Here is a 22,880-nt window from a genome sequence, read left to right as displayed (position 1 = left end):
ATGATCACGGCCACTAGACATCCACATGGTATTGAATATAGGCTCGTGAGCACAATAGTCAGGGAAGCTAGAGAGGCAGCGGCTAGAGGAGCCCAACATCCGTCGGCTGGGATTCCGGATGTTAGGATTCCTAACCCAGCTAGAGTGTTTATACCTTCATCTGGAGCCTCATCCTCTCATTCGGTAGAGCCATCGAGCGTCCAGATCAGTGCTTTGGCCGACCGTCTAGATCGAGTCTGCGATCTACAGCAGCAGCAGTACACTGAGTTTGTGCGGTTTCAAGAAGAAACGAAGGCACAGTTGGGAAGTTTGAACAGTACACTTCAACAATTCCTGAGTGGTTTAGAAAGACAGGCCACCCAGACAGACTTCATAGTAGTGCAGATTCAAAAGATGCAAGAGGCTGGAGCACAAAATCAACGGCTCATTAATGATATGGAGTTCGATTTGGCGACATGCTTCACAGACCCTGATCCACCACCGCAACCTCCCTCAACAAATTTCCACCAACTTCCAGATCCAACGGTGAGGATACACCGTCGGAGACTCTAGCGGAAAGAAAAAAATTTGTGATATTTTCCTCCATCCTTTTTCTTTATTTTATTTTATTTTATTTTTTTTTTTTCTTTCAATTTGTTATCTCCTTTTACTTTCTTGCTTGTAGCTTGTTTACTTTTATGTTATTTCCTTGCACTTGTTTGTTTATGTTAAGTAGAACATTATGCCTTTTAATTAAAAAAAAAAATTTCAGCATGATCTTCCATAACCATAATGTGTGAATCATATGCTTCCTCAGTCTAAATCTCTCTAACACTGTGGACAGTGTTATACTAAAATATGGGGTAGGGACCTACCGATGTTGTGCCTATCTTGAGTTTTGTTTTAATTAAGTAGTTGATGACTTTTTTCTCCTTTGAATGGATTCCCTTATAGCTTTTATCGAACCTTGTTCGGAAGAAGGCAATGAATAAATCTCTCAACTACAATCCGGCCCGGGTAAAACTGGTATTTTTCCTTAATTCTTCCATATTACTTTATCGTAGATATAGAACACTTTATTAATATTGCTGCTTATTATTGTGATTGACTATTTAAACTTTGGGTTGAGAATTCATGCAATTTTAAATCACTCAAATGGTGAGATTTTGAGCCAATTGGTGCATCACTATTATGCTCCCTTTTCTTCATTAGTGAGCATTTTACGGAATCTCTGTTTCTAGAACTTGCTTTACGATATCTGTTGAAATTACATGAATTGTCAATAATCGTGAGATGATTTGGGCACTTAGGATTTACACAATTTGGCCAAAAAGCCTAACCCTATTTTTCCCTTAGTGAACCAATTTTGAGCCTTAACCATTCCTTTCTTGACAATAATAACAGTGACACTCATCTTATCACTTCTATTCATTTGACCATTCTTTCTACCATTGTTGCTTTGGAAATTATATAAGTTATACGCATTTTACTTTGGATCAATCCGCATTCATATATTTCACTAAGTTGCTAGATTTTTCATAGATGCTTCCTTCAATTATTGTATGTGTCAATAACCAACAACTCCTACATACGTTGTAATATATATACATAGTATATATATTTATATATATAAAAAAAAAGTAGAAAGTATTAATTTAGTTCATTTCGAGCATCATCTTATTTTTAGAGCAACTTAGTGTTCATTTTGGTACAAAGACTTGATCCTTCATTACTTTCTTGCATTACTTGCTTAACTTCCAGTAACTTGTAGCCTACTTTCCATATTTATACGTACCTTACCTTAACCCCATTACAACTGGCTCAAGACCCTTTGATCATGATTATTGATTATTTCGTAGTAGTGGAGATTGAATCCATAAGCAAGCCTATGGTAAGCACTTTTCCCGTATTTTTGCGTTGAGAGCTTGGCGATCTTCTTTCACCTATATACACTTGTGTGTTTTGAGTGATATCTTGTGAGGTATGATTCTCAATTTCTTAATTTAGATGGTTTATCATTTTAACTTTAGCAACTTTATTAAGTTTGCTCTTTCTCTTAAGGATTTAGTGATTTGGGGATTTTGGGAAAAATCATTACGGAGTTTTGAAATTTATTTTGAGCTAACCTCCTGCAATGCAGTTGATTGAGTTATTTGATATCTTTTGAGGAGTGAGTTGTAAATTGCTTGAGGACAAGCAAAAGTTTAAGCATGGGGTAATTTGATAAGCATCATACTACACATGTTTTCATGCCCGATTGTTCACATTTTTATGCATGATTATCCCGTTTTATGCTAGAATCACTGTCTTTTGTTTCCTTTTCGTTTGAGTCATTTTCAAGGACACCATCGAGAATCGAGGGAAATACGTGGGATTACGGAGCAAAATCCATCAAATTGGGCGAGAACAAGCACCCCAAGGGTTGAGCACGGCCTGGACTCCGGCCGTGCTGAATTATCAAGAGGCTATCCCCAATTGTGCCATTTCAAAGCCGCTTCAGAAGCCACCACGGCCTCCGGCCGCGACTGTGGTGGATCAAGACCTTGGGCACTGTGGTGGCTCGGACAACAGACTACAGATTCAGACACCTGGACTCGTACGTCTTGAATCAATTATATAGGCGATTTTGAATTCTAATTGAAAAGACGATTTTTGGACTCAATTCCAAGACACACACTTAATCAAATATTTCCTATACCTCAATTGTAGACCTGAAGAGATCAATTTTCATCAATTGAAGGGGGGATTCCACTTATTCCAACATCGAATTGAAGATCAAGACAAACTTTGGGAGCATTCAAGAGGCAACTAGGGTTTGAGATTTTGAATTTGCAAATTTAGGGTTTCTCATTCAAACTTGAAAGAGAAGGGTGTACATACCTTTAATTTGTTTTTCCTTATTTTGTTCTTTAATTGCTTTGACTATGAACATGAGCAGCTAGATCTTTTGAATCCATTAGGGTTCACCTTTGTTGATGGATTATGCTTAATTGTTAGTTTTATAATTGTCATTCTTGCAATCTTCTTGCTATTCAGTAATAAAAGTTTGATGCAGTTAATTTGAGACGTTGGATTAATTGTTTATTAGGTTGTTTCTTGACATTGAGAAATGCTTGTTACAACTGGATTTTGAATAGTAAGGACTGGTAGTTAACACTTAGAGATGAGGTTGATTTACTCGCCGGATTAAGAACTAACAACTCTTAATAGTCTTAAATCATACTTAATGCTAATTTGTAGTAATCTGATAGGAAGAGATTCCATTAGGTTAGTGCAGGTTTAGGAATCCGGTAAGCTCGAGAGAGGAACCGGGATTCAATTCAGGATTTAGGCACGGGTAAGCAAGATCGGCAATCCATAAAATTCATCTTTAGAATTCCATCACTTAGGCTCCCTTTTGGATTTATTTCTCTCTTTACAATTGTCTTTTAATTGTCCATTGTTGTCCTTCATTTACTTAATTGCACTCATAACCATTACCGGTATGTTAGAACTTTCACACCCTATTTCAGACTAGATAACATAGCAAGCAGTAGTAACTCTAGGTTCACCCGATCTCCAGGGATACGACCTTGATACTCACTAGTGCTAGGCTGCATCGGTAGGTTCATTGCCTTAGGTGTAGGTTGCATAAAGAACCCATCAAGTTTTTGGCGCCGTTGCCGGGGAACTGTAACGGTGAACTAGAGTGAATTGTTTTTGTGTTAATTTAGTCATTATTTGTTTTATTCATTTATTCTTTAATTTTATTATTATTTATTATTATATTATTTTTGTTGATCGGTGGTTGTGTGGACTTTCGGTTTCAGGTAGTTTATGACCAGGAGCTCAAACTCGAATCTTATAGAGCCTCTATCTGATCCAGAATGATCCCTCAGACTCTTAAGGAAGAGGTTGCAATTAGAAGAGGAGGAGATTGAGGTTGAGATACCTGTGGATAGACTAGACACGATGGAAAACCATGACCCCCACGCCGATGAGGATCGGGAGGACGATGTACGAGTTTGCTCGACCATCTTTGGATGGGACGAAAACTAGTATAGTCGGACTACCAGGCCAACAATATTGAGATAAAGGCCAATGTTATCCGGATGATCCAACAAAGCGTGTAGTTTGGAGGATTGCCCGTGAGGATCCCAATGCCCATATCTCCAACTTTTGGAGATTTGTGACACATTCAAAATAAATGGAACAACCGATGATGCCATTCGAGATTGTTTCCATTTTCCTTGAGGGACAGAGCAAAGAGATGGTTGCAATCTCTTCCACAATGATCACTACCGGAAGGCGTTGGTCAGAAAAATTTTATATAAGTATTTTCCTCCCGCTAAAACTGCTAAACTTAGAAATGACATATCTTCTTTTGTGCAGTTTGATGATGAAAGCATGTACGATGCATAGGAGAGATTTAAAGATCTTTTGAGATGCTGCCCACATCACGGATTGCCAGTGTGGATGCAGGTTCAGACCTTCTACAGCGGGTTGAACCTCGTAACGAGGCAGATGGTGGATGCTGCAGCAGGTGGGGCGCTAAACAGTAAGACGCCCGAGCAAGCTCAGAACTTGATAGAGGAAATGGCTATGAACAACTATCAATGGCAATCCTCTAGGAGCCGACCAGGAAGACAAGGAGTGGTCAACCAAGTGGACTCTACAGCAGCCTTGGCAGCTCAAGTGGAGCTTCTAGCCAAGAAGATCGACTAACTCCAGATGCCGGTTCACGCAGCGAACGTTGGCTACAAGTTTTATGGTGGCCCGCATTACAGTGTGAACTATACTGCGGGAGGTATGTTTGCTTCATCTTCTATTAGTTTTCCATCTAATTCTACTATATCTTCTGATGTTGAACAGGTTGATTATATGGGGAATGCCCCAAGACAGCAGAATAACCCCTACAGCAATACATACAACCCTGGATGGCGCAATCACCCCAATTTCAGTTGGAGGAACAATAATGCCCAGGGTCCGCCAGGTTTCCAAAGACTTCATCAACGTACCACAAAGAACAACCGGTGGGCTGCACAAGCTCCTCCTCCCAAGAAAAGAAGTCAAATTTAGAGGAGCTCATGATGAAGTTTGTGACATCTACAAACAAGATTCCAGTAGACTGATAGTGCACTTAGGAATCAGCAGGGCCTCGATTCAGAACTTGGAGACTCAAATTGGCCAAATTTCTAAGATGCTTTCAGAGAGACCTTCAGGATCGCTCCCTAGCACTACAGAGTCAAACCCGAGGGAGCATTGCAAAGCTATCACCTTGTGTTCAGGTAAGAATTTGACTAGTTCTTCGCCTTTAGCTGATAAGGATAATACAATCGTGCAGGTCGAGCCAGCTAAGGAAGGACCAGACCTTGAGATGGTAGAGAATGAGAGAAAGAAAGAAGAGCAGCAAAGACAAGGGAGCATGCATCATATCCCTGCAAGGTTGAGACAGGATATGGTGGACATGCAATACAGTAAGTTTCTTGACTTATTTAAGCAGCTGAAAATTAACTTACCTTTTGTTGAGGCAATTTCACAGATGTCGAAATACGCCAAGTTCTTAAAGGAGATTTTGAGCAACAAGAGGAAGTTGGAGGATCTTGGTCAGGTGGTGCTTAATGAGGAGTGTTCAGCTATTCTCCAGAACAAACTGCCACACAAGCGACGAGATCCAGGGAGTTTTACTATCCCTTGTATGATTGGTGATTTATCAATTAGTGGTGCATTGGCTGATTTAGGAGCCAGTATTAACTTAATGCCCACTAGTTTATTTGCCAAATTAGGGTTGCATGAGCGAAAGCCTACTAGGATGAGTGTTCAATTAGCAGATAGGACTGTTAAAATTCCTAGAGGTATTGTTGAAGATGTACTTGTAAAGGTAGATAAATTTATCTTTCCTGTAGATTTTGTGGTAATAGATATGGAGGGTGATAGCACTGTGCCTCTTATCCTGGGTAGGCCTTTCCTAGCTACATCGAGGGATGTTATCGATGTAAGCGATGGAAAGCTTAAGCTTAGAGTTAATGATGAGACCATTACCTTTGACCTGGCCACTTCCATGAGACAGTCACTGGACTATGATAATACTGTATGTTCTATTGATGTTATTGATGATGTGGTTGAGTCCCATTTACAAGAAATTTTATGTTCTGACCCTTTGCAAGTAGCATTAGCTGAGGATGAGGAGGAGTTGTCCAACGAGCAAGTGTTGGAGCAACTCGCTGTTTTATTGGCTTCTGAGCCGAGCTTGTCAACTGATCCCTATCTTTTTCTTGACAAGTCTGGGGTGCGGAAAGTAAAGACTTCATTCGAGGACCCACCAGTTTTAGAACTGAAGGAGTTACCGAGCCACTTGGTTTATGCCTTCCTGGATGAAGAGAAGCGCTTACCAAGTAATCATAGCGGTACCGATCTAACTCCTGAAGAACAAGCCATGCTGTTGGAAGTTCTAAGGAAGTACAAGAAGGCCTTTGCTTTCAATATAGCCGATATCCCGGGCATAAATCCAAGTTTCTACTCTCATAAGATTTCATTGGGGGACAGTCACGTCACCTCAAAGACGACTCAATCCGAACATGAAAGAAGTGGTAAAGAAGGAGGTAATTAAACTTCTTGATGCAGGGTTTGATATATCCCATTTCCGGCGATTCGTGGGTTAGTCCTGCAGTTGTACCCAAGAAAGGAGGCATCACAGTGGTAAGGAATGAGAAGGATGAGCTGATCCCGACTCGACGGAATAAAGCCCGAGTTTGCATTGATTACCGTAGGCTTAATGATGCAACTCGGAAGGACCACTTTCCTCTTCCTTTCATTGATCAGATGATTGAACGTTTAGCAGGTCACATGTTTTATTGTTTTCTTGATGGCTTTTCAGGTTACTTTCAGATTCCTATTGCACCTAAGGACCAAGAGAAGACTACCTTCACCTGCCCTTATGGGACGTTTGCTTATAGACGGATGCCATTCGGACTGTGCAATGCACCAGCTACATTTCAGCGGTGCATGATGGCTATTTTTGAGGACATGATTGAGGAGTCTATGGAGGTATTTATGGATGACTTCTCTATTTTTGGTAATTCTTTCTCTCTTTGTTTGGCAAACCTTGAGCGCATGTTAGCTAGATGTATTGAGGCTAACTTGGTACTAAACTGGGAAAAATGTCATTTCATGGTGAGAGGGGATTGTTTTAGGGCATAAGATCTCTCAGTCGGGATGGAGGTGGATAGAGCTAAGGTAGAAGTAATATCTAAGCTACCTCCTCCTAGTTCTATTAAAAGGTTAGGAGTTTTCCGGGCCATGCAGGGTTTTATAGGAGATTTATTAGAGATTTTTCTAAGATTGCTAGGCCCTCACTCAATTGTTAGTTAAGGATGTACCTTTTATTTTTTATGATGCATGCGTGGCGACTTTTGAGTTACTCTTGAAGAAACTTTAACTACAGCCCCAATCATGGTTTCTCCCGATTGGGGCCGCCTTTGAACCGATGTGCGATGCTAGTGATTATGCGTTAGAGCTGCTTGGACAGAGGATTGAAAAGAAGTTTCAACCCATTTACTACGCCAGCAAGACCTTGACAGGAGCCCAAGAACACTACACCACCACAGAGAAGGAGTTATTGGCGGTTGTTTACGCCTTCGACAAGTTTAGATCATACCTCTCCAAAACCATTGTCTTCACGGACCACTCGGCATTGAGGTACTTATTCCTGAAAAATGATGCAAAACCGAGATTGATTCGGTGGATTCTTTTGTTACAGGAATTTGACGTCGAGATCAAGGATAAGAAAGGCGCGGAGAATCTGGCAGCGGACCATTTATCGAGATTGGAAAATCCTCACTTAGATGCACTTGATGAGACGACCATAGATGATCGATTTCCAGAAGAACATTTGTATGTCACTCAGGTATACACTGATACTCCCTGGTTTTCTGATTATGCTAACTATTTGGTTGCTAGGGTTCTACCAAAGGGTATGACGACGAAAAGAAGAAATTCTTCACTGATTTGAAATACTATATTTGGGAAGATCCCTTTTGTTTAAAGTATGTGCGGATCGGGTGATTCACGTTGTGTATATGGCGAGGAGACTCTCCAAATATTGAAGCAATGCCATGAGGGACCTTGGAGGTCATCAAGCGAGCAAACCATACCGCGAGGGAAGGTGCTAGAGGCGGGATTCTATTGGCCTACGCTCTTCCAAGATGCACGGAAATTTGTTAAGGTTTCATGACCCTTGCCGGCAGGTAATATCTCTTCTCGTGATGAGATGCCCCAAACTAGTGTGCAAGTCGTTGAGATTTTTGATGTCTGTGGCATCGACTTCATGGGACCCTTTCCCTCTTCGTATGGTAATAAGTACATTCTGGTTGCTGTTGAATATTTCTCTAAGTGGCCTGAAGCTCAGGCTGTAGCCACTGATGATGCTAGGGTTGTCTGCAGGTTCCTTAAGCGATTGTTTGCTAGGTTTGGCATACCTAGGGCGCTTATTAGTGATAGAGGAACACATTTCGCAACACCCAATTAGAGAAAGTACTTAGCGGAGTTACTCATCGGTTCTCTACTCCCTATCACCCCTGCATTAGTGGGCAAAGTTGAAGTAACTAATAGGGGTATTGAACGTATTTTAGAGAGAACCGTTAGTACCAGTAGGAAGGACTAGACTCTTAAGTTAGATGATGCATTATGGGCGTTTAGGACTGCTTTTAGGACATCTATAGGTTTTACGCCCTATCGCCTTGTTTATGGAAAGTCATGTCATTTGCCTGTTGAGTTAGAGCATAGGGCACTTTGGGCCCTTAGAACTTGTAACTTTGATATTGATTGTGCAGGTAAGGAGCGACAATGGCAGTTGAGTGAGCTAGATGAGTGGCGCCAGCAGGCATACGAAAACTCCTCAACTTACAAAGCAAGGACTAAGAAATGGCATGATCAAAGGATTCGTGAGCCTAAGGAATTTCAGGTTGGGGATCGAGTGTTGCTTTACAACTCTCGCCTTCGTCTGCTTCCCGGAAGCTGCTGCACTCGCTGGTCCGGACCATTTCGGATCGGACAAGTCTTTCCATATGGAGTGGTAGAGTTGCATCATCCGGAGAAGGGGAACTTCAAAGTGAACGGCCATCGGCTAAAGCGATATCATTGTAACTCGTTGGATAGTGAGCAACGAGTTGACTGGCTTTGTATGCACAGAAGGGTGATCCGAATGAGTCACGCTTAAGACTCGCAAATAAGCACTTCGCATATCCGACTTGGATTATACTTTCATGTTTTTAATTAGTTGTGATTGTTTCATTATTTTCATTTGACTTTATTATAGTTGCTTAAAAATAATTAGGTTAATTTTAATTTTTCGGACTTATAGAATCAAGAGGACAAACTCTTCCGTTTGACCATATCTACTTGTTTAATGATCTAATTACATGCATATGTGTTAATTATAGGTATGGGGGCAAGGCGACTCGAGTCGGCAAAAGGCAAGCCCAGGAAAAACTCCGTTTCACCACGGTTTCTATGGCCATCACGGTCGCATCACCGTGTCATTGATGAGCACTGGCCAGAGTCAAGACCGTGTTGAAGGATAAAGAGCAATTGTCACGGCTTCAAGGCGACGGACACAACCCCTAGTCGTTGGAAGCACTGCTAATGCCCGTGCCAAGGAGCATCCAAAGAAGGCTAAAGGATCAAAGACGGCCTTACCCTCACCCGTACTTTGAAATTGTGCCTATAAGAATTGGAGGCCTCAAAATTTTGCTTCCCTTTTGTTTTTCTTAGCTCAAAGGTGTTGTTCTTATACCCCTATCTCACCCTTCTCACTTTCCTAAGCGAACTCGGTGTGATATGACGGACCGCGATAAATCTCGTAGAAAGCAATCAAACGCGTCGCTACCAAGAAGCGATCGTGTGGTGAAGGAACATCTTCCTCCACAAAGACTAGAACCAGCACCAAAGACTTCCACCTCCACCACCACAAAGAAATAGTCCGACCTCGGAGAGCACTGCTGAATCCATCCACACCGGCCGCCATCCACTGTGGACATTCCCTAATGCGTATAAATGAAAGTAGATTCCAAGTCATGAGATGGAAGCAAGTGATGGCGGGCCGTTGCATAGACTTCACATCCCTAGAGAGAGTGGGATTGGCTCAAGATGTGCACACACTGATCGAGACTCTGCCATATGCGAGATTCTTTGACATCATTGAGCCAACCTACCGTGAGCTTACGATCGAGTTCCTCAAAGACCTTCTTCCCGCAAAGAACAGATCACAAACTGGCATCAGCCTGATGCAATTTATTTTAGGCTTGGGGTAAGGGAGTTCTCGATGTCGGTCCCACAATTTGGAATGCATTTGGGATTATGGACTGAACAAGAAATCTCGGGGGAGGAGTATCAGGGTTGTCTCTACATCCACCCAATTTCATATGACGCCATGTGGGATTCATTGGTAATGAGGCCGGAAACATACTACCCAAGCAGGTCTAAGGCATCTAGCCTACCGGACCATCTCCGATACGTTCATACCCTACTAGCTTACACCATTACAGGCCGAGGGGACAGTTTTGGGGCAGTCACACAGACTGATGTCTTTATTCTCTGGGCTATGCAACATCGGAAGAAGCTAGACTTGGGATATTTATTGGCTCGCCAAGTCCGTTCATTTATAGTAGACGCTCATAAGAAGATGCATTGTTGTTTCGGTCCGTATGTGACTAGGTTAGCTAAGAGACTAGATGTATTGGACGACCGCTCATTTGAGCTTTCAAATATTGGTGACATGACACCATTAGGGATCGGACAAATGATCAACATGCGATGATCACGGCCACTAGACATCCACATGGTATTGAATATAGGCTCGTGAGCACAATAGTCAAGGAAGCTAGAGGCTAGAGGAGCCCAACATCCGCCTACCGGGATTCCGGATGTTAGGATTCCTAACCCGGCCTAGAGTGTTTATACCTTCATCCGGAGCCTCATCCTCTCATTCGGTAGAGCCATCGAGCGTCCAGATCGCTTTTTGGCCGACCGTCTAGATCGAGTCTCGATCTACAGCAGCAGAAGACATGCGAGTTTGTGCGGTTTCAAGAAGAAACGAAGGCACAGTTGGGAAGTTTGAACAAGAGCACTTCAACAATTCCCGAGTGGTTTAGAAAGACAGCCACCCGCATGTGACTTCATAGTAGTGCAGATTCAAAAGATGCAAGAGGCTGGAGCACAAAATCAACGGCTCATTAATGATATGGAGTTCGATTTGGCGACATGCTTCACAGACCCTGATCCACCACCGCAACCTCCCTCAACAAATTTCCCTGCCCCCCAACTTCCAGCAGATCCAACCAGTGAGGATACACCGTCAGCAGACTCCTAGCGGAAAGAAAAAAATTTGTGATATTTTCCTCCATCCTTTTTCTTTATTTTATTTTATTTTATTTTTTTTTTTTCTTTCAATTTGTTATCTCCTTTTACTTTCTTGCTTGTAGCTTGTTTACTTTTATGTTATTTCCTTGCACTTGTTTGTTTATGTTAAGTAGAACATTATGCCTTTTTAATTAAAAAAAAAAAATTTCAGCATGATCTTCCATAACCATAATGTGTGAATCATATGCTTCCTCAGTCTAAATCTCTCTAACACTGTGGACAGTGTTATACTAAAATGTGGGGTAGGGACCTACCGATGTTGTGCCTATCTTGAGTTTTGTTTTAATTAAGTAGTTGATGACTTTTTTCTCCTTTGAATGGATTCCCTTATAGCTTTTATCGAACCTTGTTCGGAAGAAGGCAATGAATAAATCTCTCAACTACAATCCAGCCAGGTAAAACTGGTATTTTTCCTTAATTCTTCCATATTACTTTATCGTAGATATAGAACACTGTTAATATTGCTGCTTATTATTGTGATTGACTATTTAAACTTTGGGTTGAGAATTCATGCAATTTTAAATCACTCAAATGGTGAGATTTTGAGCCAATTGGTGCATCACTATTATGCTCCCTTTTTCTTCATTAGTGAGCATTTTACAGAATCTCTGTTTCTAGAACTTGCTTTACGATATCTGTTGAAATTACATGAATTGTCAATAATCGTGAGATGATTTGGGCACTTAGGATTTACACAATTTGGCCAAAAAAGCCTAACCCTATTTTTCCCTTAGTGAACCAATTTTGAGCCTTAACCATTCCTTTCTTGACAATAATAACAGTGACACTCATCTTATCACTTCTATTCATTTGACCATTCTTTCTACCATTGTTGCTGGAAATTATATAAGTTATGCTGCATTTTACTTTGGATCAATCTGCATTCATATATTTCACTAAGTTGCTAGATTTTTCATAGATGCTTCCTTCAATTATTGTATGTGTCAATAACCAACAACTCCTACATAAGCTGTTGTAATATATATACATAGTATATATATTTATATATATAAAAAAAAAAGTAGAAAGTATTAATTTAGTTCATTTCGAGCATCATCTTATTTTTAGAGCAACTTAGTGTTCATTTTGGTACGACTTGATCCTTCATTACTTTCTTGCATTACTTGCTTAACTTCCAAAGAACTTGTAGCCTACTTTCCATATTTATACGTACCTTACCTTAACCCCATTACAACCTGGCTCAAGACCCTTTGATCATGATTATTGATTATTTCGTAGTAGTGGAGATTGAATCCATAAGCAAGCCTATGGTAAGCACTTTTTCTGTATTTTTGCGTTGAGAGCTTGGCGATCTTCTTTCACCTATATACACTTGTGTGTTTTGAGTGATATCTTGTGAGGCATGATTCTCAATTTCTTAATTTAGATGGTTTATCATTTTAACTTTAGCAACTTTATTAAGTTTGCTCTTTCTCTTAAGGATTTAGTGATTTGGGGATTTTGGGAAAAATCATTACGGAGTTTTGAAATTTATTTTGAGCTAACCTCCGCAATGCAGTTTGATTGAGTTATTTGATATCTTTTGAGGAGTGAGTTGTAAATTGCTTCGAGGACAAGCAAAAGTTTAAGCATGGGGTAATTTGATAAGCATCATACTACACATGTTTTCATGCCCGATTGTTCACATTTTTATGCATGATTATCCCGTTTTATGCTAGAATCACTGTCTTTTGTTTCCCTTTCGCTTCGTGTCATTTCGAAGGACACCATCGGTGAATCGAGGGAAATCACGGGATTACGGAGCAAAATCCATCAAATTGGGCGAGAACAAGCACCCCAAGGGTTGAGCACGGCTGGACTCCGGCCGTGCTGAATTATCAAGAGGCTATCCCCAATTGTGCCATTTCAAAGACGCTTTTCCAGAGCTACCACGGCCTCCAAAGACGGCCTGTGGTGGATCAAGACCGCCTTGGGCACGTACTGTGGTGGCTCAAGACAACAGACTCCGCAGATTCAAGACACTGGACTCGGCTTGAATCAATTATATAGGCGATTTTGAATTCTAATTGAAAAAGACGATTTTTGGACTCAATTCCAAGACACACACTTAATCAAATATTTCCTATACCTCAATTGTAGACCTGAAGAGATCAATTTTCATCAATTGAAGGGGGGATTCCACTTATTCCAACATCGAATTGAAGATCAAGACAAACTTTGGGAGCATTCAAGAGGCAACTAGGGTTTGAGATTTTGAATTTGCAAATTTAGGGTTTCTCATTCAGCTTGAAAGAGAAGGGTGTACATACCTTTAATTTGTTTTTCCTTATTTTGTTCTTTAATTGCTTTGACTATGAACATGAGCAGCTAGATCTTTTGAATCCATTAGGGTTCACCTTTGTTGATGGATTATGCTTAATTGTTAGTTTTTTATAATTGTCATTCTTGCAATCTTCTTGCTATTCAGTAATAAAAGTTTGATGCAGTTAATTTGAGACGTTGGATTAATTGTTTATTAGGTTGTTTCTTGACATTGAGAAATGCTTGTTACAACTGGATTTTGAATAGTAAGGACCGGTAGTTAACACTTAGAGATGAGGTTGATTTACTCGCTGGATTAAGAACTAACAACTCTTAATAGTCTTAAATCATACTTAATGCTAATTTGTAGTAATCTGATAGGAAGAGATTCCATTAGGTTAGTGCAGGTTTAGGAATCCGGTAAGCTCGAGAGAGGAACCGGGATTCAATTCAGGATTTAGGCACGGGTAAGCAAGATCGGCAATCCATAAAATTCATCTTTAGAATTCCATCACTTAGGCTCCCTTTTGGATTTATTTCTCTCTTTACAATTGTCTTTTAATTGTCCATTGTTGTCCTTCATTTACTTAATTGCACTCATAACCATTAGCTGGTATGTTAGAACTTTCACACCCTATTTCAGACTAGATAACATAGCAAGCAGTAGTAACTCTAGGTTCACCCGATCTCCAGGGATACGACCTTGATACTCACTAGTGCTAGGCTGCATCGGTAGGTTCACTGCCTTAGGTGTAGGTTGTATAAAGAACCCATCATCATCCTAACAAAATCAAAGCTAATTTTGATGAAGAATTACCATCCATTTCTAAAATGTAAAAGTCGACAGGAAATATAAGCTCATTAACTTGCACCAAAACATCTTCAACAACTCCAAGGGGATGAATAGAAGAACGATCAGCTAGTTGAATCACTACACCAGTCTTTTGCAAGTCATTTAATTTCAACTCTTGATAAATAGAAAATGGCATGACATTAATGAAAGCTCCCAAATCTAACATGGCATGCTCAATTTTTATATTACCAATAACACAAGGTAATGAAAATATACTTGGATCTTTGCATTTATCTAGCATTTTTTTTTTGGCAAGATAGCCGACACATTCTTACTTACCACCACTTTCTCTTTTTCTTTCATCCTTCTTTTTTTTTTGTGCACAATTCCTTCAAGAACTTTGCATACTTAGAAATTTTCTTGATAGCATCTAATAATGGGATATTTATTTGCACCTTCCTAAATGTATCTAAGATCTCTTTTTCTTGCTCAGCTTCTTTTGGCTTTGCTAATCTGCTAGGAAAAGGAGGTAATGGTGTGTGAGATGAAAGAGATAGAGGAGGATCAAATTTTACCCCAAGTGATGCTTTAAAGGAAGCTTCTTCTTCTTTTTCCTTGCTCGGTTCACTTTCCTTATGTGGAATCTACCCTAAAGGAATCTCCTTTCCACTTCTTAGAGAAGTTGTACTAACGTTCTCCTTTGGAATTATCTCTAGTTGTGAAGGTAGTTTTCTAGAATTTTGAGCCTCCAATTTACTAACCGACGTAGCCAATTGAGTAATTTGATTGCCTAAATTCTAAATGCTTAACCTTGTTTTCTGTTGAAATTAAAGAGCATTATTAGCAAGATTTTTAACAATATCTTCCAAAGACATACCTGAATTTGAAGCTTGAGGTGGTCTAATGAAATTCTGGGAAGGATACTTTTGTTATCCTCCTTGGTTTCCATAGTTCAAATTCGGGTGATCTCTCCATCCAAGATTATATTGATTGTAAAAGGGGTCATACTTCCTTTGAGGTTGACCAGTAAACCCGTCTAAAGCATTAGCCTCTTGCATAGAGTCTTGTTGCAAGGTTGGGCACATATCCGTGGGATGTCCTTGAACTGAGCATATTCCACAAACTTTTTGCAATTTCCCTACAACCATTTGACGAACCAAAGCAGTTAAATCAGAAATTTGATTTTCAAGATTTTTAGTGCTTACCTCATTAACTCGCCTAGTAGCTCCATCAGCTCTTGTACCAAATTGCTGAGCATTTTCAGCCATGTTTGAAATCAATTACTTAGCTTATTCAGGTGTCTTGTCTACCAAAGCTCCACCACTTGTTGCATCAATCATACTCCTATCCATTGGCGACAATCCTTTATAGAAGTATTACAATAAGAGTTGCTGAGAAATTTGGTGATGGGGGCAACTAGCACATAGTTGCTTGAACCTCTCCCAATACTCATACATTGTTTCTCCAATGAACTGTGTTATGCCACAGATTTCTTTTCTGATGATGGCAGCTCTTGTTGCAGGGAAAAACTTATCTAAGAATAATATTTTCATCTCATTCCATGTTGTTATTGAACCGGAGGGTAGATAATAGAGCCAATCTTTTGCTTTATCCTTCAAAGAAAAGGGAAAAGCTCTAAGATTTATTTACTCTTCGGTCACACCATGTGGCTTCATTCCGGAGCATACAATATGGAATTCTTTCAAGTGTTTATGAGGATCTTCACCTGCACATCCATGAAAAGAAGGGAGTAAGTGAATTAACCTAGATTTTAGTTCAAAATCAACTGCAATGTTAGGAAATGTAATGCATAAAGGTTGTTGATTCAAATCCAGCACGGCTAGCTCTTTAAGAGTTCTGTTTGCCATATTTCCTGCAATTTCTTAAAAAATAGATGTGTCACCAATAGCCAAATCTATCTCCAATTCCTCTATGAGACAACTTTTTCTTTGCCTAGTCTCCTTTCTTAATCGACGCGTTGTCTTATCAATTTTAGGATTATACTGCAAATCAATGGCCTGAGAAGAACGAGTCATAAACAAATAAATTAAACAATGAGAAACTAAAATAGGCTCCCCGGCAACGGCGCCAAGTTTTGAACGGATTGTCGAAGCCCTTCAAAATAAATTACTGATTTTCCTAAACTAACTTGTAGAAATAGCGAAACCAGGTTGAATTCCAAGGGAACCAATATGAATAGCTCCTCAAAGTTAAATAAAAATGGGAGAATTTTAAATGTTTGAATCAAAATTTTAAATAAATAGAAAATAATGAAGGCTAAAAATTAAAGTAAATAAAAATCAATCTTAACAACTTCCAATTCAAGAGTGCTAATTCCATCCAATTGTAATCATGATCATAGGCTTAAATATCAATTTTTCTATTTAAGTACTTAGTCTACTTATTCGGAAAAAGCCGCAACAAGTGTAAATTCTCCTAATATAATTAACTCAAACCCAGCATCCAAATCAAAATTTACTATTACTCAATTGGGCACGATAGCGTTCCATATCAACTAAATGATAGCATTAAGAATAATGAGAATGACTAAACCAACACTAATTAATCAAGATAGCCGCAATTGAATTAATCTTGTTCCTTTATTTCCATAGAGCCTATCATGCAAACTATGTAATTCGAAAAGGCCGCAATCACACACACATGTGCCAGCTCCTTGCTACTTGTGTCAATCGTTCATGACAATTACGGATCATAAACTCAAAGTTTAGTAATAGAAAAATCAATATCAAATTAAGTCGTCAGTTCAATCAATATCAAAAATTCATAAATAATAAAAATAAGAAATAAAGAATACTTGAATTAAAGAAGAATTCTGTTAAGCACAAAGCCTCATAAAATCACAATTGGAATTTATTCACTCTTGAATCAGAAACTAAAAGCTTAGCCACACATAGTGGAGTAAAAATTCATAAGAGTTATTGGGAATAGAAGAAGAAAAATAATAAATAAATCAAAGCTCTCTCAGCCGTCCTTTACTTTGTAGAACTAGCCTCCATATGTAGGAAGTCAAATCTAAATTCTAATAAGATAATCCTTATCTAAAAAGAAATAAACTTCCTATATGATCTTAATCCTATAAGGAAGGATAAGATAAAGGGTAATCTAAACAAATTAAAATCCTAAATAATATAGGAGTCAGTTTTCCTTATCCAACACTTCCAAAATAAAGAAAATAACATAAAAGTGGGTCCACCACGAATTTAACTAAAAATTCAAAATTCTCTTCAACAGATTCTAGCAGCTCACAGATTGTAGGGCGTGGTCAATGCCCTATTGAAAATGACCTTCTGCATAAATTTTCACTCTTCCTCCAAAAAATTTGGTTTTTGACAAGTTATGCTTTAAAACATGTCTTTAGGCTGAATTCCACTCAATCCTTAATATTTCACCACCTAGATCAGAACAAACACAATTTTCACAATTAAGCACAATATCCAATCAAAATATAAGGGAATGAAACACAATAAGTATAACTTTATGATCTATCAATTGATCATTTCATTAAGTTTATGTTCTTCTCATTATATTTCTCTTCTTTTTATATTTTGAATTTGATAATTTTTGTGTTCTTGAGTTTCGAATCTGACAATCATATTGAATAGATCATAATGTTAGTTTTCTTTGATGATAATTCACATATGTTTGTATGATTAGATCTATATTTTATTGATTTCACATGATTAGCTTAGTGTTCATGCGTTTAGGAAACTATCATGCTTAGGAAATTTTATTTACTGTAAATTTTTTTTAGTTAATTTGTGTTTTCTTGCTTTAAAAATAAGTTCAATGGTGTGCTTTATTGTGTTTTGCACATGTATTAATCATTTTTCATATATTTTTTGTGCATGGATCTCGGACGCATGAGAGTTTGGAGCATTGAAGTGTTGAAACTGGCCTATGAAAAGTCCTAAAGTCGATCTGCTCTATAAACAATTGATCGGATGTATGTAAAGATTTGCTATGTGACACAGCTAATGGTTGTTCGTCCGTTAGTCGCTTGTTTTACTTATTCCCAAGGAATTTTGCCCGTTTTCGCATATTTTCATTTATTTTCGAGTTAATTAGTTGTATGAGGGTTATAATAGCTTAGTTTTATTAATGTCTTTTACTTTTGCTTTTTTTTTTTTTTGCTTCATGTTTTGTGATCTTAATTTGATGGACAAATGTCTGCTTATGTGATTAATAATTAAAAAAGGCACATGTTGACTTAGGGCTTTTAATTGAACTTTGGCTTTTAATTTATAGCCCATTAGGTTAAAAAGATAGTAATTATATCATAGGGTTGAAACATCATTTATATTAGTTTACTATTAAATTAACCATGCGGAGGTATTTTTATGGTAAAGGAGGAAAATTCTTTTTAATAATCTAATAATAAACAATTAAACTAATTATTATAATTAAAATTTAGTATATAAATCAAAATATTAATAAAAATGGAACATAATTTGATAATTTGTTTATTTGACAACAAGTTGAGTGTATATTGTATTGGATACTAATAAATTATTTTACAGTAAATCGAAAGAAAGATTCATGCAATTTATCTCATATTAATTTCAATGATTGCATAATTGCAATGTATATCTTGTTTTATTTATTTAAGATGAAGAATGTAACTTAAATCCAAGATTATGAAAGCAAAACAAGTTCATATAAAAAGTTAATAGTAAAGTAATAATGTGTAGTAAGAAAAAATTACTTGAACTTAAAATCTTTTATTTCAAAAGTAAATTATTTATTAAACATCAAATGTATAATGCTACTTAATATTTAAGCCTATTAATATTTAGAACATCCCAAAATCATTATCACAGCCAAGCTCTATATATAAGACAACAAAATTACATTATTTTTTTAAGATTTTGACTTCTTTTGTTTCCTTTTCAATTATTTATTTACTCAACTCAATCATTGTAAAAGTACCAATGAACTTCGGTTCAATATTAAGAGACCCATTCTTAAAACTAGGGCTGTTCAAACTAACATCCAATCAAATTTAATTAACCAACCCAGCCCAACCCAAACCCAAACATAAAATGAGATATTTTAAATTATTTAGTTGGGTTGGTGGGTTGAATTTAAATTCAAATTTTAATGGGTCAAAGCCTTATTTATTGAATTATTAGTTAGTTTGAGATCTTAAACCAAAACCTCATAACCTAAATTAGGGTTTATGAATTTGAAATCCTAAAACTTGCCCCTCACCCCTTCACCTCCCTCACCTTCATTGATCCTCACCTCCCTCACAGTAGTCATCTTTTCTCTTCTTCTTCAAGTTAGATAGTTACTACCTGAAACTGTAATCATCTTTTCAACCTCGCTACTCCTACTCGCAGTCTCCAACCTCGCTGCTCCTGCTCGCAACCTTGTGCAAAGAACTTAATGGAGGTCTAAGGATGCTTCTAGCAGGGTTATTGGCATTTGCTGTTGTGTAACAGGAAACTGACCACATCTTTCAAGCTATTTTCACTAGAGTTTTTGTTTATGTTATAGGTAAGTTCCAACTTTATGTAACTGCACTAAGAGTAGGCTAATTAGACATAAATCAGAAGCACTGTAAGAATTACAAATTTTGTTCATGGAGATTTTGGGATTATGATTTAGTTTAATATAGATTTTTTTGAAATTGCAGTTAAGCAGTTCATATAGACATGTATGATTAAAAATAAAATACTAGCAACAAACACTAGAAGCTCCTTCCTTCAAAAATATGGTTAAATATATTTAAAAAAAATAGAAAATGCCAATGAGTTAGTCAAGTTGATATATATATAAATTAAATAGATAGGAACAACCATGAACAGGTCAGCTAATCACACGGGGGAGTGGGTGATAAGATAATTATAGCAATTTCACATGTGAAGCTGCAGCCTAATTAACAAGCAAGACAAATTGACAATCAACCATAGAGATGGATGCAAAATATATTTAATTTTCAGCTTCCATATATTATATAGTGCTAAAGTTTTTCAGGATACACACATATCTACTCAAATTTAAGCTTTTATCCCCATGATTTTCTAAAATAGCTTGGGTTTTCGTACAATAATTTGAAGATATATCTTATATTATTTTAGTATCATTAGACAATTGAGTCTGGCACGTTTATTGCTTTGTTTTACTCTTCATTTGACTGCTTGATGCTGCTCTTGTTTCTCTTTCCCACTTTACATTAACCAAACTGGAACACTCGTGTAATTCGAGGATTAGGATATACATGCCAGTGTCTTTGCGCTAATTGGTTCAAATTTTCTACAGTTGAAAATTGTGTATGGCTGCTTGGAGAAATGTTCTTTTCGTGTCATTTTCTATAATGTTCTTCCCTAAAAGATACAAGACCTCTCTTTGATTCCAAACCCATTGGTTTCTATAACATGGGAAATATGGGACTAACCAACAACTCAATGTATTAGTGTATAGGAGCACCTCTGAGTTTTGAATGTAGTATAATTGGAACTTGAATGTTAGTGAGGTTTAATTTATGGTACATCCGTATTTTAGTTGGTTAGTTAGATTTTGCCTACAGCAATCATTAATAGTGCATGCAGAACTTAAAAATTAATCATTTTGTGAACAATGTGTATTATATGATTTCATGTAAATAATTTAAAGAAATCAATCATTATAGTTTTAGGTTAATAAATGTTTGTCGGGAATACCTGTTTGATTCGGCGGCTTAATATATATATATAGTATCATTTAATTGAGAAATTTAGCAATATTTGAAAGGTCAAGTTGTATATCATGACTATTTGATTTCTCTATTTAATTTCTTCATGACTACTTGATTTCTTTATTTATGGTTTTGGAGCATCATCCGAGATGATATTTCCAAAAATTAGTTAAATGGTGGTATTGGGATTGTTTGAAGTGGAACAGTGGATGCAAAGTCTATCAAAGATCCAATGAAAAATCAATAATATAAAAGAGAAAGTCTAGTTTTAGTTATTGTGGCATTGAAGCTTACTTTTGGTTTTGTAAATAGATAGACAAATCATGTGCAATGCATTTCTTTCATCTCATCTCGTAATGTCAAGTCAATTAATATAAAAGATAATAACTCTTTCTTTCAACATTGACTTTTTTTTCTTCTTCTATTTTGTGCTTGATTTAACCCCATCATTTTCTGCTATTTACTATTGTAGATGGAAGGTTTCTATTACAGTTTTCCTCAGAAAAGTTTATCGCATTGCAAATTGCACATTATCTATAAACTTGGTTATAATTTGTGTTCTTTGCTGCTAAATTATTTATTCTTAAGGTTAAAAAAATAATTTGTTTATTATTCTTTATTTCCATCACTTGTAGAATTAGTACTAGTGTCCTTTTCAAAATGAAAGTATTGTAATTTTTATTTGTGTCCTTTATCCAAAATCCAAATTAATTATACTTTCTTTTATTTTTTTTTCTAGATGGAGGAAGAGATGAACAGTAAATCTACTCTAGAATTGGAGCTAAAGAAGCTTTTGGAAGATTTTCAACTATTTGGGACCATTTTAAGATTGTAGATTATGGTGATAAAACTAGGGCAGCATGTGTAAATTGTGGAAAAACTTATGCTTGTGGCTCCAAAAATTATAGGGCTAGTAATTTGTGGGCTCATTTAAATAATCAATATTTTTGTAAGGTAAATAAAAAGCAAAAGGGAGCACATTCTGAGTCACATGAAGTAGTTGGTGCTACTAGCCTAAATTAAAGACCTTTGATATGGAAGAACTTAGAAGGGAACTTGCTAAAATGATTATAATTGATGAGTTGCCTTTTAGAATTGTTGAAGGTGAGGGGTTTAGAAGCTATTCTCATGCCTTAGAACCTAGATTTAAGATTCCATCTCCTATAACTGTTGCTAGAGATTGTTTAAAGATTTATGAAGAAGAGAGATTAAAATTGAAACACATTCTACAATCTCAACGTGTTTGTCTTACCATTGACACTCGGTCATCAATTCAAAATCTTAACTGTATGTGTTTGACTACCCATTGGATTGATAATGAGTGGAACTAGCATAAAAATATTTTAAACTTTTGTTTGACTCCAAATCACAAAGGGGAAACAATTGGTAGGATGGTTGAGGATTACTTGCTAAATTCGGGGATAGATCATGTTTTTACACTCATAGTTCCTAATGCAAGACAAAATGATGGTGCTATTAGGTATTTGAAAAGGGAAACAAAAGATTGAAAGGGTACTATTTATGAGCGACGGTTTCAGGAGCGCACCCAAGTGTCTTTAGCGACTACGACACTGCAAGCCTTTTCAACTTAATCAGAAACATGCTAACGCGGAGATGGGAGTCGCCACTCGAGTAATTCACCAGGACACTTTTACTAATAAGTGACGTTTCTCAGATTCTATATGGAAGCTTACACTACAAATCCAGAGATAGATTCGGAAGTTAACTTCCTTATTTGTGTATCTTAGCCTT

General features: G+C 37.4%; 1 protein-coding gene, 1 long non-coding RNA gene and 1 other non-coding gene across 3 annotated transcripts; 2 read left to right on the top strand and 1 right to left on the bottom strand.

Moving 5' to 3' along the window:
• Positions 1-4,317: 4,317 nt before the first annotated feature.
• LOC125371239 lies at positions 4,318-4,424 on the bottom strand. The gene has a single exon (XR_007217536.1). It is a non-coding gene; the product is annotated as a small nucleolar RNA R71 (small nucleolar RNA).
• A 734-nt stretch (positions 4,425-5,158) lies between these two features.
• On the top strand, positions 5,159-9,539 carry LOC125371189. The gene is made up of 5 exons (XM_048379721.1): positions 5,159-5,435; positions 5,865-6,049; positions 6,242-6,548; positions 8,790-9,151; positions 9,399-9,539. The coding sequence occupies exons 1-5, from the start codon at positions 5,159-5,161 to the stop codon at positions 9,537-9,539; spliced, it is 1,272 nt and encodes a 423-aa protein (XP_048235678.1).
• Positions 9,540-19,538: 9,999 nt separating this feature from the next.
• On the top strand, positions 19,539-22,118 carry LOC125371058. The gene is made up of 2 exons (XR_007217260.1): positions 19,539-19,948; positions 21,868-22,118. It is a non-coding gene; the product is annotated as an uncharacterized LOC125371058 (long non-coding RNA).
• Positions 22,119-22,880: the final 762 nt, after the last annotated feature.

This window comes from Ricinus communis, chromosome 9 (assembly GCF_019578655.1).
Source record: "Ricinus communis isolate WT05 ecotype wild-type chromosome 9, ASM1957865v1, whole genome shotgun sequence".
NCBI classification, from domain to species: domain Eukaryota; kingdom Viridiplantae; phylum Streptophyta; class Magnoliopsida; order Malpighiales; family Euphorbiaceae; genus Ricinus; species Ricinus communis.
Note: the sequence above shows the minus strand (reverse complement) of the source record. Positions and strands in the feature narration are given on the sequence as shown.

Bases quoted from the DNA above. Each gene is read 5' to 3' on its own strand.
- LOC125371189 (XM_048379721.1), top strand. From the start codon at position 5,159: ATGCTTTCAGAGAGACCTTCAGGATCGCTCCCTAGCACTACAGAGTCA. The intron at 5,436-5,864 runs GTAAGTTTCTTG...TCTTTCCTGTAG, and splicing joins TATGGTGGACATGCAATACA to ATTTTGTGGTAATAGATATG. The intron at 6,549-8,789 runs GTAAAGAAGGAG...TTGATTGTGCAG, and splicing joins ATCCGAACATGAAAGAAGTG to GTAAGGAGCGACAATGGCAG.